The sequence below is a fragment of the Larus michahellis genome, chromosome 8 (assembly GCF_964199755.1).
Source record: "Larus michahellis chromosome 8, bLarMic1.1, whole genome shotgun sequence".
Classification (NCBI taxonomy): domain Eukaryota; kingdom Metazoa; phylum Chordata; class Aves; order Charadriiformes; family Laridae; genus Larus; species Larus michahellis.
In genome coordinates this window covers 29,569,981-29,585,937 of record NC_133903.1, presented here as the reverse complement: position 1 = coordinate 29,585,937, position 15,957 = coordinate 29,569,981, and the positions used below count along the sequence as shown (strand labels likewise).

The 15,957-nt window shown below is 45.3% G+C and overlaps 1 protein-coding gene across 5 annotated transcripts in view; it reads left to right on the top strand.

Annotated features, from left to right (window-relative positions):
- Positions 1-671: 671 nt before the first annotated feature.
- Positions 672-15,957, top strand: part of SMG7 (SMG7 nonsense mediated mRNA decay factor) — a 54,290-nt gene continuing 39,004 nt past the window's right edge. For 3 of the 5 annotated variants that reach the window (XM_074597013.1, XM_074597014.1, XM_074597015.1), the window contains exon 1: positions 856-1,035. In XM_074597013.1, coding sequence (XP_074453114.1) covers positions 1,007-1,035 — 29 coding nt within the window. In that variant the 5' untranslated portion in view covers positions 856-1,006. Of the gene's footprint in view, positions 1,036-8,895; positions 9,033-15,957 lie in introns of those variants that run through there. The other 2 variants (XM_074597016.1, XM_074597012.1) reach the window with 2 other exon arrangements.

Below are 15,957 nucleotides of genomic sequence, written 5' to 3'. Positions count from 1 at the left end.
TTGCCAGGGCTCTGCCACCCTCAAAGGAAAGAAGTTCCTCCTCACATTTAGGTGGAACTTCCTATGTTCAAGTTTGTGCCCGTTACCTCTTGTCCTGTCTCTGGGCACCACTGAGAAGAGCCTGGCCCCATCCTCCTGACACCCACCCTTTAAGGATTTATAAGGGTTGATAAGATGCCCCCTCAGTCGTCTTTTTTCCAGACCAAAAAGACGCAAATCCCTCAGCCTTTCTCTTCTCAGCATGTCCTTCAGTGAGGGCAGGCAAGCAGGCAGGGCACGGGCAGCCAGGTTTATGTGGGAAGCCCAGGCCTGCTAGCGTTGCTCCTGCCAAAACCTCTCCCGTCAGGGAAGAGCGACGCTGCCGCTACCACCCTCGCGCGGGGGAACGGGGGACTCCCTCACAGCGCCGCGGGACCCCCCCGCCTCCCCGACCGAGCTCCGTGGAGGGGACTCTGATAAATCGCGATGTCGCTGCGCGGGGCCCGGCCTGGCCCGGCCCCGGCGGCGGGAAGGCGCCGCGGTTGCCGTGACGACGCCCCGCTGCCCCCTTCGGTTGCTATGGCAGCGGGCGAGCCAATCGGCGGGCGCCGCCGCGGGTCGGCGGGGGGAAGGCGCGGGGGAAGGCTTTGCCTGTGGCGCCGCCGGAAGTGCCGTCGGGGGCGGGGCCGGGCCCGGAAGCGCGGCCGGCGCGGCGGGAGGGTCAGGGCACCTCGGCGGGGCGGCGGGAGAGCGGACGAGACGGCGGCTGGGGCCTGCCGGGGCCGCTGAGGTTTCTGGGTCCGGGTGCGGCGGGGCGCGAGCGGTTTCTGCCCGGCCGGAGCGCAGAGCGGGGACACCCCCGCCCCTTCCTTCCTGCCGCCCCTCCCCCGCGGCGGCAGGCCCTGCACGGGAAGATGGCGGCGGCGGCCGGAGGCGGCAGCAGCAGCAGCAACGGCGGCGGCGCGGGGGCGGCGGGCCGGCCCGGGCTGTGAGACCCGCGGCGGGACGAGGCGGCGAGCGGCGGAGGATGAGCCTGCTGTGTGCGCAGTATCTCCGGTGAGGGCCGGCCGGGAAGCGGCGGGGGGGTGTGAGGGGGGGAGTCGCCACCTGCCCTGAGGCGAGGCTGCGGCCAACGGCCCCGGAGGCGGCGGGGAGCAAGGAGGGACGGCGTCCCCTTAGGCGTGGGGAGTCCCCGCAGCGGCAGCGAGGAGCTCGGGGCTGCGAGGGGGATGTGACCGGGGCGGGTGTCGGGGACCCGGCCGCCACGTTACCGAGCCCCGCAGCGCTGGCGGGGAGCGAGGGCCGAGGCGAGATGGAGCTGCGTCCCCGCAGGCGGGCGACTCCGGCGGCCGCTTGGCTGAGGGCGGCCCGGCGCGGCGAGGGCTCCTCAGCAAGGTCATGCCGTGCCTTGGGGCCGCGGGGAGGGCAGAGGGGCGCACCGGCTTCCCTGCCGGCATTCTCCAGCCCCTCTCGAGTAGGTGCCGTGATAACCCTCCGCTGCGGAGCCGCTGCCAAGTTTGACCCCGGCGGTGAAGCGAAAACCGGGCTCGCAGCCCCGTGAGGTGCTCTGGGAGGACGGGAGTAGCAGGAGCTGGGTCTCAGCCCTTGCCAGGCAGCCCGCGGCCTGCTGAAACCCCTCTGCCGCGGCTTGTGCAGTTGGTGGGTTTTGGGGACGGTCAGCTGAGCGTTTGGGAGAGAAGGGAGTCTGCCGGGGTTGTGCTTCTTTGAAACGCTCCACTGAACGGAAACGCTCCCAAGCCCCTGAAGTCGAGAGCACTAGATGCTGCACGCTGATATGAGCAGAACTTTGATAGGCTCTTGGGTGAACTTATCTTTTGGATATGAAATGCTCTTTCTCTCCTCGTTTTGTAAAGCAGCGTTGCGAGATACAAACGGCTTTTCAGCAGCTGTAAAATGCTAAATAGAGCGTTGGCCATGACATGTTGCCCCCCCTCCCAGTCCTTCCAGAGAACTTCATGTAGATAAGCCAAAAGGGCAAGTGCTCTCTTTCTGAAGAGTTCAGGGCTTGGGAAGGATTTCGAAGGAGTGAATTCAAGGAAGCTTTTACACTTCCAAAACACTTTCTATCCAGGGTTCTGAAACACTTCAGCTGTCTCCCCTTACTGATTCTCCAAATCATCCTCTTCCTCCTCATCTTGTCTTCTGTCTCTGTCTGCCTCCCTCTGGTAGTCCAGATCCTGTCTCAAGGTTAACCTTTCAAAAAAGAGAGGAAAAAAAGAAGTCATCCTTTTATCTAATAGTAAGTTTATGAGCCTTTTTCTCTTCCAGCCTGCTCACCTATGCTATCTTAGAAACTTCTTTGCCCTTTTTTCCTGTTACATTATGGAAAAAGCTCTTAAATGGCTTATTATTAGCTCTTCTCTACCAGTAAAATACTTGGTTTTGTATAGTAGTATATGTCTTAACAGTATTGTAACCTCTTGCTCCCCTCTCCCTCCCCGTAACTGTGGGTCTTCAGCTGCCTTGCATCGTTAAAAGGCTTAAGTCACACTTGTCCTGCCCCAGTCACTTTCCTGCACCACTGGACTCTTACTGTTCTGTGTTCTGCTGCACCAAGCTGGAGACCCTCCTTACCTGCAAGCATGTGGGCAGTAATCACCTATTTCTCCCAGCTTTGTTCCTCCAACACTCATCCTGGGCCTTTATCACTTTTTTCTGACTGCTTTGTTCGTGTTGTGCCTAATACAATGGGACTGAAGCATCTGGGCACTAACGTAGTACAAGTAATGAGTCCTGTCTGTTACCAACAACCTTATCTCCTAAAAAAAAACAACACACACCAGAACAATCCCCCTCCCAAACTTTTCACACTTCGTAGTTGTCAATCTTCACCTTCTCCCTCTAAAAAACATTTGTGTTTGTTCCTCTGTGTAGAAGGTAAGCTCAGGGACAGTTGCCTTAAAAGCTGTGAAATGCTTTTTACATCCACAGAGTGTATTTTTAAATTTTGATTTGCGTAGGGCAGAAATTGAGCTGCGGATTACTGCAGCCCAAGCTCATAAAGAAAACTGGGAATAGAGCCTCAAAGTCTCAGAGCCAGTTCTGTTAGCCCTTAAGGAGGGGGGCATCCTCTTTCTTACTTTAACACTATAAGCTCAATCTGAGTGTAATGATGAAGGAATAAATAGACAAAAGTGTAATAATATGAAAGGGCAACTTATCAAAACCTTGTGCCAAATGAAGATGTGGAGCAATTAGTCCCTGTTAGTTTTCATCATCTTAAAACTAAGGAGGGACAGAAAAGTTTTTGTGATAAATCCTTCTCTGTGTATTTGAAGTTTAGGCAGAAGAGAGCTGAATTTCTAAGGTGACCATGTAATGGTTGAATAACTAGTGAAATAATGACTCTGCAAGAATTGAGACGCTGAAAAAATGAGCAGGGAAGAAAGGACTTCTAGCCGGACTGCCTTAACTCCTCCACTACCAGTCTCTCACTTTCTGTATGAATGTGTGTGAATCAACTGTTTTACAATGCAGTCCTTAAAAGATTGTGCCCCTACAATCAAAATGCAAGAGCTGAGAAACACCTGAGACTCCTACAGAGGTCCTCCAGAATGAACAAAGAAGGTCAGACTTCATGTGCCAAGTCTTTTAAAAGTTGCAGGAGAGTCCTTTTTTAAGTCATCTTTGTATGTTGTAAGAAAGCATTCAGATTTTTGCTTTCCTAGTCTTATTATCCTTTTCAAGGTCACTGGGGTGTATTCTGCCCCATCTAGTTTCTTAGATACTTCTCTCGGGTCATTGTTTGAGTCACTTCTCAAAGCCATGTGTTACATCTGGTCAGGTGAGTAGACCTTTCAGAAGGTTCTTTCAAAGAGCTCTTAGGAAAAAGAGGCATGGTTCACGCCTCTGTCTTCAGGTGAATGTGTTCGTTTCATCTGGTTAAAAACTTGTACCCTTACCATTTGTGCTGCTTTGGGAATCTACAAGTACTCCCCACAAATCAAATTAATCTCGTGGGACAGTCATCTTACGGTAAACATTTCATGTATCCTACTAGGTACAGAAGAAGTCACTTTTAAGCAAAAGATCACTACCGATAGGATTTCTAACATAATAGCACAGAAAACTTCTGAGTACATCCTTCTCATAAGACCGTATCAAGCTTTAATCCACACTTGTTCACTTTAAGGAAATGATCTTCATTGCCAGTTTTATATGTTAATATTTAAACGTAGTTAACTTGGATTCAAAAGTTTAGCAGTTTGACTGAGATATGACTGTCTCAATTGCATTTCACAAAGAGGTGAACTCAAGTTACTAGTTAAATGTGGCATTACCCTGGTAAATTGTGGCTTTTAGCATTCTGTAAACATAGAATAAAAAGCGCTTGAATTACAGGCTTGGACACCACTTAGAAATTCTAGTGCTGACAAACCAGTAGGTTGTTTCCTGTAGTCTTATGATGAGGCTATAACCAACTTCATTAAAGGTTTGACTGCTTTAATAATTTAAATTGTGGCTCTCTTTTCAAAGACTCATCAGTAGCTCCATTAACTTCTGCATCTGCCGTGTCTCTTCATGGTTGCTCCTTTGCTGTCTGCCAGTCCATGACGCACCTCTTGCAGTGTTTCTTCACTGTTAATGGAGGAGGGTAGAGCAGAGGTAATTAAGTGCTGCAGTCTGTGTGTGAGCATGTTCTGGTACCGATTCCTGATTGGGATGATGTAGAGTTTGTCAGTGCTGGAAAGGCACAAACCAGAATACTGTTTGAAACCTGGGGTGAATCTCAACAGGACAGGCAAAGTTATTTCATTATCTTGGGCTTATATGGAGGAAAAAGTTAGTAAATATAGCTCCAGTGTTAATAGAGAATCTTGTAATGTGTGCCTGCAGCGTGCTGCTTGGAGTTCATAGGATCACAAGGTAACTTGGGCCGGAGGTGACCTCAGGAGATCCCTGTCCAGCCTCCTGCTCGAAGCAGCTCTGGGGTCAGACCACGTTGCTCAGGTCTTGATCCACTCCGGTCTTGAAAACCTCCAAGGATGGAGACAGCTCAGCCTTTTGGGGCAGCCTGTGCTACTCCTTGACTGTGCTTGTGGTGGAAAAGATTTTTCTTTACATCAAGTCTGAACCTCTCATATTTTAACTTATGCCCATTGGCTCTCATCCTCCCACCACATGGCATTGCGGAGAGCCTGCCTGCATTTTCTCAATGCCCTCCCCGCAGGCATGCAGCTGCTGTGGGTGCCCCAAAGCCTTCCCTGCCCCAGGCTGACCAAGATCCGAACGCAAGTGCTTCAGCCACAACCACCCTGGGGGCCTCTGCTGACCTCGCTTCAGTTGATCCAGATCTTTCTTGATTTGTCTTGATACCTGAACAAGACCAGTCAGTTTCGGGAAGTATTCCCTCCAGCTTTTTTATGTTCTGAAAGGATTAATGCTACTTTCATACATTGTTCACTCATGAATTTTAAACAGGGGAGGAGTAGTGGAGAGATCAAATACTGTGTTGGCCTTTCAGGAGGCACCTCTTAGCACAGTGTTTTCTTTGGGGGAATATAAAGGGGAAAGTGTTCCTTCTTCTTTTCTCTCTTTTTTTTTTTTTTTTTCCCTCCATACAAGGTGTTTTTGGCATTTGATAACTAGAATTGTTGCCAGTATTTAGTATGAGCAACACTTCTTATCCCTCTGCAAGGGTGAGGGTAATGGTTTAAAAAGGCAAATAAGATTGATGATGATTGCTACTTACTACTGATCAACAAGCTTTTTGTGGTGACCTAGGAAGTGAAAAGAATTACAATTTAAAAAGCATTAAGCAGTTCCCCTCTGAGCTTTCTGCTGAAGGAAATTCATCTTGCTGAGAGCCCTAGGACACACACCATGCCCCGCAGGTCTCTGGCAGATTCTCTCCAGCCCCAGCCATTACAGCATGGTATCTGGGTCAGCTAGGCAGTGGTAGACAGCAGCTATTACTTGCTCCCTTCCTGCTGTCACGGAGAGTTGGATTATTGAGCATCTTCCTGCCACCCAGGGACAACTTGTGCTAACGTCACAGGTTGGCTGGGTGTGCTATCATAGCTCTGATATAGGCTTTTTTTCAAGCCTAGGTTCCAAAGGAAACGAGGCTTATGTGAATGTACTGCCTATCACTTTTTGCTCCCCTTTCTCAGATGGCTTTGACAGATTTTAACCATCTTCTACAGAGGGACAGAATTTTCAAAGTTGATTGTTGCCATTGACTTTATGAAAGTTAGCTGGTTAGAAGAGCGATCCAAATGAAGCGTGCCAGTTGAGAGAGAAGCAGGTAGAGCTCAGCCGGTGTAAATTAGCTCATGCAGAGCTTCATGTCAGCCGTGGTACATGTGCTTCTCTGTGCATGGAGTTTGAGTTTGCTCCTCGGTATGGAGTTTGAGTGCAGTTGGCGCAGTATGTTAAAAGAGTGGATAGATACACATCCTTATTAGTGAGGATTTGAATGCGTGTACGGTTTAGCAGGTGGTGGGAACGTTTTCCTGCTGGAGGGACTGGCAGGAAGGTGACTATGTATGAATGTGCCGGAGGGAAGAGGGCTGCAGTAATCTGAGAACTTGACCCTTCTTGTTTAGTACTTGGCAAAAGCTTGGCCATATAGACAATGGGTGTGTTTTAAACTTGAACTGTGCCCAATAGACCTGTCCCGCTCTTCCTTTCACCCTTTCCTGCTCAGCCCTGATTTGATGGTGTAAGTTTATGGCCAGGTCTTCAGTGAACTGGACGGGAGAACTATGCTAGGTTAAAGCTGCTTTTGTTTTGTTTTTTACCCATGGAGTTTAGCCTGAGTTGGTTTCCTGACCCCATTTGTCATGTTACCACATGCATGTGCTGACAAAAGGGGTGAGGTTGTGTGTGATGGGAATGAGGCACTAATAGTAAGGGCAGGGTGGGACTGCTTCTTGTAGTGATAGCCCTCATTATCATTAAAGTGCTCACTGACCCATAACACTGGTAAATAATGCCCCATTTCCTAGAATATAGGAACCCCTGAATGCCCTGGCATAGCGGGTATCACTGTCACAATTAGTACCCCTGTTATCAGTCTGGGCTGAGACTCCTTTTTTTTTTTTTTTTTTCCCCTGCAGAACAGAGTTTATTGTGGATGCTGTTACCGTGCTTTCTTTGTGCTGTGCTTTGAGGTTACTTGCAAAACAGTGTTCCAGTGACCTAGAAGTGCAGGTTAGTGTAAGTAAAGTTACAGCTGTGTTTATTTAATTTTGATGGCAGGGACGATTCTTGTAGCCATTAGTTCTTGTTCTAACCTGCATATTTGTATGTAGTTTGATCTTTATTGAAAAGGAGAAGGTTCTGTTGTGGCAGTGAAACCAGGCGATGCTTATCTGAAGTTTTGATGGAGCACTTAATCTGTACCAAAGCATTTTGAGAAGGCTGAATATAGAGGTTTGGAGGTATTTTACTGAGTTTATTTCATTTCAGTGCATGGTAGGAAGATACATTTGCTTGGTGAATGCTTAGCTATTTTATTTAAGTACTCAATATAAAGTATACTGTGATGTTCAAGCTACTTGTAACATCTGTTTTTTCTGTCCTAAAAGTGCATCTTCTATATAGCAGTTTCGTAACAAGTACGCCTAGCTTGCTCCAGTGAGATGTTCTTGCCTCTAAATAAGCTGATCTGGACACTGAATTGTATCACTAACTTTTACCTCAAGCAACTTAAAAGCTATAAATCAATCTGTGTGGAATGCGAAGCTGCCCATGCTTTTCATTTGCCACATTGGCTATTGCACGCGTTTTCGGCTGTCTTGGTGCTTCCCACTTAAGAAAAGGCTGGCTGCAGCCATTGCTCAGGATCGCTTGGGTTGATGGGAGAAGGCAGTGACTTGATGGATAGATGCCTTGGCATCTGCCCTGCCCTGCTTAGCCAGCAAAAATCAGTAGGGAAGAGGAGCAATTGGAGATGCAGTGCATGGTGGCTAGGGAAGGAGGAGAGGACAGTTTGCTGTAGTGTCGTGTCTGATTTTGTTGGATGAGGAGCTCCTGGCAGTTATAGAGTCTTAAGTGTCCTTCATCACTGCCATTCTTCATGTTGCGATCTTCACAGCAGCAGAGATTCACTAATAGGAGCAGACTCCTTGGAGTAGGAATGGTGGAAGAGCAGTTAAGTAATGCAGCTATGATGTATAAGGGGTATATGTGGGAGGACATTAGTTATTGCTTTTGTTACTGTGAACTTGAGGCTTGTCCTCATCTCACTTGAAAACTGCAGGGCTACTGTCAAGCGGGGGGGAATAAAACCACAGATTTGTTTCCTTAAAATCATTAGCAGAATTGCATGCTTTGGTCCTGTACTTCTTAAACTTTTTAATGTGTTACTAAGGAGGTCATAGATTTCAGTGGTGTTTGGTAAAATGTAAGTTTTTTCTGTGCTCAGGGAGGGGTATAGCATCTTACTGCAGTGAAAAGAACAGAGGGCTAACTTAATGTTTATTGTGGAGTGACATGAGGAATCACGGAGCTGACCTGTGGGCTGTAGTTTCTCACTATTTCATCCAGGAGGGAGGGCGGGTGGTTTTTTTGAGCACTCGTGTTGTTGCATGCAGTATCTTGTTGAATGTAGCTTTACAGCCGTACTGGTTTCATCACCAGCTTCCACTTGTGCAGTCGTGCTCCAAGTCCTGCCTTTAGGCCACATTTCTAGACCTATCTGGCCACTGCTTTTCTTTCCATTTGAATTTAGGAACTTCTGGTTGTAAGCTTGGGGACTTCCTAGACAACCAAATGAGGGGGAAGTGGCTGAAGCAGTGTGTTGATACTGTGTATTTCAATTCCTCTGAATTAAATCAGCAGCTACCCTTTGAGATCAATGTAATGCTGTGAGTTGGGGTGGAATAAGAACTTTTTGAGTAACGAGGCCTGCTTTCTCTTCTTTCTGTATTCCAGTAGGACTTTTCTCGGATTATTCACACTGGCTTCTGCACTCAAGGGATTATCATAAGGAACCAGAAGGCTGAGGAGTCTCTTGGGATTGTTACACAGCCGTGGGCGACAGACTGAATTTCACTGATGGGACTCAAATCAGAGATACCCTTGAGGTACTTAGGAGTCCTGCTAGAGTTAATTTTCTCTTCCATCTTTAGGGAAAAGAAATGTCATTTTTCCGAAAGTACTTATGATGTCTCTAACACATCAGCAGTCTATTTCTCATTTTAATTTCATTGTCTGTGGTGTTGCAAGTATCCTCTAGTGCTCAGCTCCATTGAACTCAGCTCTGCTTCATCTAATATTGGTATGTGTAAGCTGATTTTTATTTTATTTCCTCCCCCTTGTGCTCTGAAGCATTTTCTGTTTTGAGTCTGCGGGCCACCCTTGTCATATGGCTGAATTATTTCAGAGAGCTGCTCTCTAGGAAGTGAGAAATTAATTCTGAATATTTTTCTAGTGAAACCTTTAAGATTGATTCTGCCAAATGAACTTGGGGAAAATTTCTTTAATTACTTTAGGCAGAGATTAGACTTCTTGTTTGGATGCAGTAAAACAGACCTTTTGGGCGTCAAGGGTCTCTATTCAAGACTTACTTTGGTGTTTCTTGGTGCCTTGATTTAATGAGGCCTTGGTAGTTGTTCCTGTTTGATCAGGCTACAGCAAAGGGCAGTTTGTTTGGAACCAGCTTGTTCTAGACCCCCCTGGACTCCCCAGTGGTCTCTGCTATGTTATTTATCGCAGTTTGACTTCCCTACAGGTATTGTCAGGAATAAAAAGAAATTAATTTTTGATAATCCATTGGGAAGACCAATATTTCCCTTTCGTTTTATGACAATCTTATAAATTCTGCTACTGTATTTTCTGTTGCAGTGAAAGTCTCTTGGTATTTGCTTTGCTGTGTCTGTCTTGGTCTCACCGTGATTTGAAGAGAGCACGTGGATATTGCTATGTGTCAAACAGCTGCGACTGTGTGATAATCTTTTTTTAAACCAGGGTTTCCTGTAGCCAGCAAGGAACCTTTGATAGACTCCAGCTTCAGTTCCTTCTGCAGTCAGAGCTGGTTTTTTGAGCATTCATACTCTTAATCTGAGGTACCCTTGAGCCATTAAGAGGAGGCTCTAGGGTAGTTTTACCAGACTAGCTTAATAATAACTAAAACCAGAATTGCTAATCATCTGCACCTAGGAAGCAGGGGAGAAAGAAGGATGGGACAAGGCTTTTGTCTGTTGCATAGATGCTAGTTGTCTTTATTGAAGTAGTGTAAGTACTTGTTGAAGACAAGGCCAGGACAAAACTTCTGAGCGTGGAGGCTTGATCTAGCGAGCTATTCCCTGGAAAAAGCCAATCTACTGGTGGGTCTGGGTTTTGTGAATGGCAATAAGAATAGTGTCCAAAGGATTTAAGTCACATTTTTTAGTATTAAAGAAAAATGTAAACCCACCAAGAGTGTATAAAAACATGAAAACTGTAGCAGCTCTTAGAGCTTCAACATCCAGCAGTTGCTAGTAAAATAGAAGAAATGTTATTTCAATAGGAAGAAAAAGATGAGATTCAAGGAAGGCTACTTTTCTGTATGGATTAATGATAGTAAATTAAATGATTAAAAGACGGAGAGTAAACTTGCAATAAATCTAGAAGGTGTTACAGTTTGTCTTAATACCATCAATATGCACAAAGTTGAAAGTATATGTGAAATCTTTCACTTGAAAAGAAGTGATAAACTGCCTAAAATGCATCGTCGACATTTATTTGAATGAATATCTTAATAAGGCCTTAATGCAGGAGCATGTTGCATAGATTATGCTAGGGCATGAACTTCTGGCAATTTCTTCACCCAGTTTGAACATACCCATACTACTTAATTTTAGAAATCATTTTGTTTTGAGGTAAACTGTAGGAGTTACAGGGCTGGAGGCAAAGACAGTTGTAGGGGATTGTGGCTCGCCAGGTGTGCAGTCCAGCTTCAGCAGAAGTACTCACCTTCTCCTGGTTTTGATATCAAAGACTAAAATAATCTCTAAAACTTGAATGTATCCAGAAAGATATTTCCAGTATCTTTCGAATGAAGATATCAAATGCTTGCTGATGCTGCTTTACAACTACAGACTATTTTGGTAACTTCCATCATAGATGGCTAGGTGGAAGTGAATACTAAAAAAAGTGATGTGTCTACTTGTAACATTACATTATGTAGTCAGAATTTTGGGATGCTCTTTAAAATCAGATAAAATTCTGTACACCTTGCATTGAAGATGGTTATAAAAATGTATTTTCTATCGTGTATAACTGATCCTATTAATTCCTGAAATAATTCTTTGAGAACTACAAAATCAGAAACTACTATGCTGGAGTGTTAAGTGATGGAGGCCAAGAGTGTCTCATCTTTAGGAATGACAGATCAGAAAGACATGAAGATCTTTGGGCCTCTGAGGACTCAGCTGCAGGAAATTTTATTTGTACAGTTGAAAATCCTGTTGAACATATGGACTTCAGATTTTGGGGTTAGAGCAGTGTGATTCGCATAGTTTCCATGTTTTATTGTCAAGTGCTGAAATACAGTGCCAAAATTATTTTATTTTAAAATGTTTTGGACATGCTGGTATACTATACACAACATTTGATGACGAGATCCAAGCTATTGTGGTTGCAAAGTGAAATGCCAGGGCTGAGTTGGCTTGTGTAACCCGAGTGATGCACAAGTGTTGAGTGAATAACCAGTAATTGCGGAGTCATGTGCTGAATCTTTCCCTGGCATCATCCCTCCTTGCTTAATTTGCAGCAAAGGTTCAGAAAATGTCTCCTAACAGAGTGAGAACAGTCCCTGCCCCTTTGCCACCTTGCAACGGTAGCAGCGGGTTGAGCAAGGCTGGTGATGTTTGCTGAGGGATTTGGCGAGAGGAAGGAGCCAGAGTGGGTGAACCCAAGGTATACTGTGATTCTTTAAGGCAAGATGTAGTGACACATGGAAATGGTTTAGCTGGGATAAGCTCTGGTGGCTGGGATAGGCTGCTTTGGAATATGGAGATGTCTGCCTCTGGAGGACTTCAAAAACAAGCAATGCAAATGTTTGTCAGGAATAACACCAGGATGAGGGAATAGGCTACGTAACCTTTTGAGGTCCTTTCTAGCCTTAAGATTTGGTCTTCAGGCTGGATGTGTTAGTCCATTGCTATGGAGCCTGTTCCTCAGCTGATGCAGAAGGTAAAATGAATGTAATGAACAAGTCTAGGCTGACTATTGAAAGGGAGACTGCACACTGGAAAACTACATTCAGATTTTTGTTTTTATGGAGTTTACATTCAATAAAGATCTGCTAAACCCGAGAACTTTTCCATACTTTTCCATTATTCCTAAAGCAGATACTCATTTGTAGCTGGCTGAACATCATGTGAACTTCTTTAAGATAGAGACTTTTTTAGTTCTGCAGCTAAGGTATTGAGATTGAAATTGTAAATAAAATTATTTTTATAAAAATTTTTAATGCCCAAAAGAAGGATTAACCTTGGAAGTCACAAATTTGCTTGGATGTTTGCTCATAACCAATTAGTGAGTTTTTAAAATGGGAAAGGTGTGTTACTGGTTAACTGGCAGCACCTGAGAGCGCTCCGCAGGGCAATGGCTGTGGTGGAGGCAGCTTTGACCTGCTGCGAGCAGAGCTGTGGAGCTCAGCTAGATTCGGCCGAGTGAGCTGCACCGCTTCAGCCAGGCTCGTTTTCCTCAGGACCTGTTTGTGTTCATCAGGGCTCAAAAGCTTCAAGCTGCACCCTTCCAAGGTGGGGTTAGTTTTTGTAGTGGCATATCCGTGCTGCTTTGCTCCTGAGCTCACAAAATTTGCTAGGTCTGAGCTGGTTGCATTGGTCATAGGTTTCTCCTTCAGCTGAATACAGACCAAAGAGTAGCTTTACATACTGCAGCAGTACATATCTTTTGGTGGTGGACTCTTGGGTATTGTAGTGGACATACCATCAGGATGAGCCACTGCTGAACTGAGGAGAAGCAGGAGCAGAGGACTACGGGAGAGCCGTGCATTGATAAACCAGAAGTCAAATTTGAGGTTCAATAACAAACTCCTTCATGTAGCTCCATGCAGCTCAAATGGGTGTTCTTGGTACCTTATCATGTTTATGCTTTTGCTGAAATATGTAGTAAATAGTGTTGGTTGAGTGCTTTGAGGTGAGAATTTAATGATTGTGGGGTTTTTTTTATTATCAATTACTGTATTTGGTAGAGCTGCATCAAACCTGTGGTGGTAGAGGATTCTGCCCCTTGTCCTTTCTTATTTCTATACTTTTTTTGGGAAGGTAATTCTTCAGATATTCTCTAGGTGAAAAGTATGTTTCAGAACAGTGTTGGCTGATAGAGAACGGGGAACAGCTAATGAGACTCCTGTAAACTATTGGCAATAATGTACTGAGTACCCATTTAATTATTGTAAATGGATGATATAATTCTCCCTGACAGGCGTTCAGCCTTCATGCCATTGCTGTGCTGTCAGAGTGTGGCTTTCATTTAGTTTCAAGATGGAGAATTGAAAATAATTTCTAAGATGCAGCTTGCAATTAGGACCATACTTGGCTGTAATCTGAGTGTTGTTTGTCATACCTTGTCTAAACTGTGCAGTGTCCTTTCGCACTGAAAAGTTTCTTGATTATGAAAAGGTATTTTAAAACTTCTGGGTATGTCACACTTGAGCATAGATAGGTGCTTTGTGTGATCTTTACATAATTGTGAGTTTATAAAATGAGTGCTGTTGGACAAAAACCAGCTTCATACAATTGCTAAAGGACTGCAATGAATAATTTAAATATCAATAATTTTGCTTTAGGCCTTATGCTTTTGAAGGTTTTGTCTATCTGGCATAGATCTCAGTATTGCATGACGAACACATGTTCAGAATGCTGAACTCCACCATATCTATCGTAGTTAACTTACTACAAGCACAGGATGAGGGGTTACTCATGCTTTATTTTTGCTATCTCTGACAGTGACATCTAATGTTTTTGCTCTTTCTCCATCTGCTGCTTAGCAAGGAAGACAGTATCTTGAATTCCCAATATCTGACTCCTCTTTAATGGTAATAACCTCCTGTGTCAATTTGAGTTGTTCTCAGCGTTACTGAGCATAAGGATCAGCGTTGCCACTGGGGAAGGGATAATTTCAGAGTCTGGGATTGAGAGGAAAACATTGAAAATCAGCAAGATATCTCTGCTTTTTATCCAGAGCTAATAGAGGAAGGTAGAGGCAGCAGGAAATTGCTAGAGCTAAAAGTAAGGAGGTGGAGGGTTGCAAACGTTGCCCTTTTCATGCAAAGTGGGGTGGACTTTCTGGGGGAAACATATGTCGCCTTTGTAACTAGCTGCTACCTGCAGGCGCTATGCTCTCCAGCTCCACAGGCAGGCGAGAGGGCAGGTTTTATCCCCTGTTGTAAGATGGTGGCACTGAACTGACTGTGTAATTACCAGCCTTTGATTGAATGCTATATGCTTGCCTGGAAGATCTCATACAGTGTCCAGGGAGGGTTGGCATCTGCTACCTGACCTTAGCTGATCTGGCTTCTGCAAGGCTGGCTTAAATAGCGTAACTTCCTGAAACTGATTTGATGATATTCATCTGAAGCTGATCTCGATGCTCACATTTCTGCATTTTCCATAATTCTGGACATGGTTTTCATAATGCAAAAGCTGTTAAAAGAGGTTAAATAGTGTTCACTTATTTTAACATCTGTTGTCTGCAGTTTCCGTCCCTTAACACAAGTGAAGATTTTACCAAGTCAGGAACTGTAATATAGCAAATGAGCACTAGTTTACTGTATATTTGTCGCAACTGAAACCTGATATTGAGTGCATGCTAATCAGGGTGGATTTGAAAGAGCAAAAGATAGTAATATTACAAGGGCATAACTTGTTGGGGGTTCTTGTTTGGGTTTTTTTGTTGTCCAGAAAGTAATTCTTTTGTTTTTCCTTGTTCAGTCTCAAAACATTGTGGGGATTACCACAGAAAATAAGGTAGTTCAGCTGCAGTCCTCTTGTATCTCACTTAGCACTGTAGTCATAAGTATAACCCTTCTGCGTGCTTACCAAAAGTTCCTCGTTGTGGGTAGTGAGTGAGCAGAGCTTTTAGGACTTTTCTCTCTGAGAACTTTCTCTTTCTAAGGGAGTGGCTGTCAGTGGTTGAAGGGATTGGAAGGCAGTCTTGAAGTTTTTGAGCCATCACACCTTTAGATTGCTTTAGATTTGAAAACTAGCTTGTCCAATGTGTACTATAAGGATTAAGGAGATACACAGATTATGTATTCCATCTTAAACCTTTTGCCTTTGACTTGTTCTCAAGTCAGCTGCAAAGCTGACATGTTGTCAGCCAATGCAGTAAATGTGTTACTGTATGGATGCTGATAAGGAAACAGTATTCCATAAGTGTATTCATTTGTTGACTGTGTTTCCTATTAGAAAATGTAATTTCATAGAATGGTTGGAGTTGGAAGGGTCCTTAAAGATCATCTAGTTCCATGCACTGCACTGGGGCAGGGACACATCCCACCAGACCAGGCTGCTCAAAGCCCCATCCAACCTGGCCTTGAACACCTCCTGGGATGAGGCATCCACAGCTTCTGTGAGCAGCCTGGGCCAGTGTCTTGCCACCCTCATAGTGAAAAATCTTCTTCCTAATATCTAATCTAAATCTGCCCTCTTTTATTTTAAAACCATTACCCTTCATCCTATCACTATACTTCCCATCTTTCCTGTAGGCCCCCTTTAGGGACTAGAAGGCCGCATAAGGTCTCCCCGGAGCCTTCTCTTCTCCAGGCTGAAGAACCCCAACTCTCTCAGCCTGTCCTCACAGCAGAGGGGCTCCAGCCCGCTGATCATCTTTGTGGCTCTCCTCTGTGCCTGCTCCAACGGATCCGTGTCCTTCTGATGTTGAGGGCCCCAGAGCTGGATGCAGCACTCCAGGTGGGGTCTCACCAGAGCGGAGCAGAGGGGCAGAATCCCCTCCCTCGCCCTGCTGGCCATGCTTCTTTTGATGCAGCCCAGGATG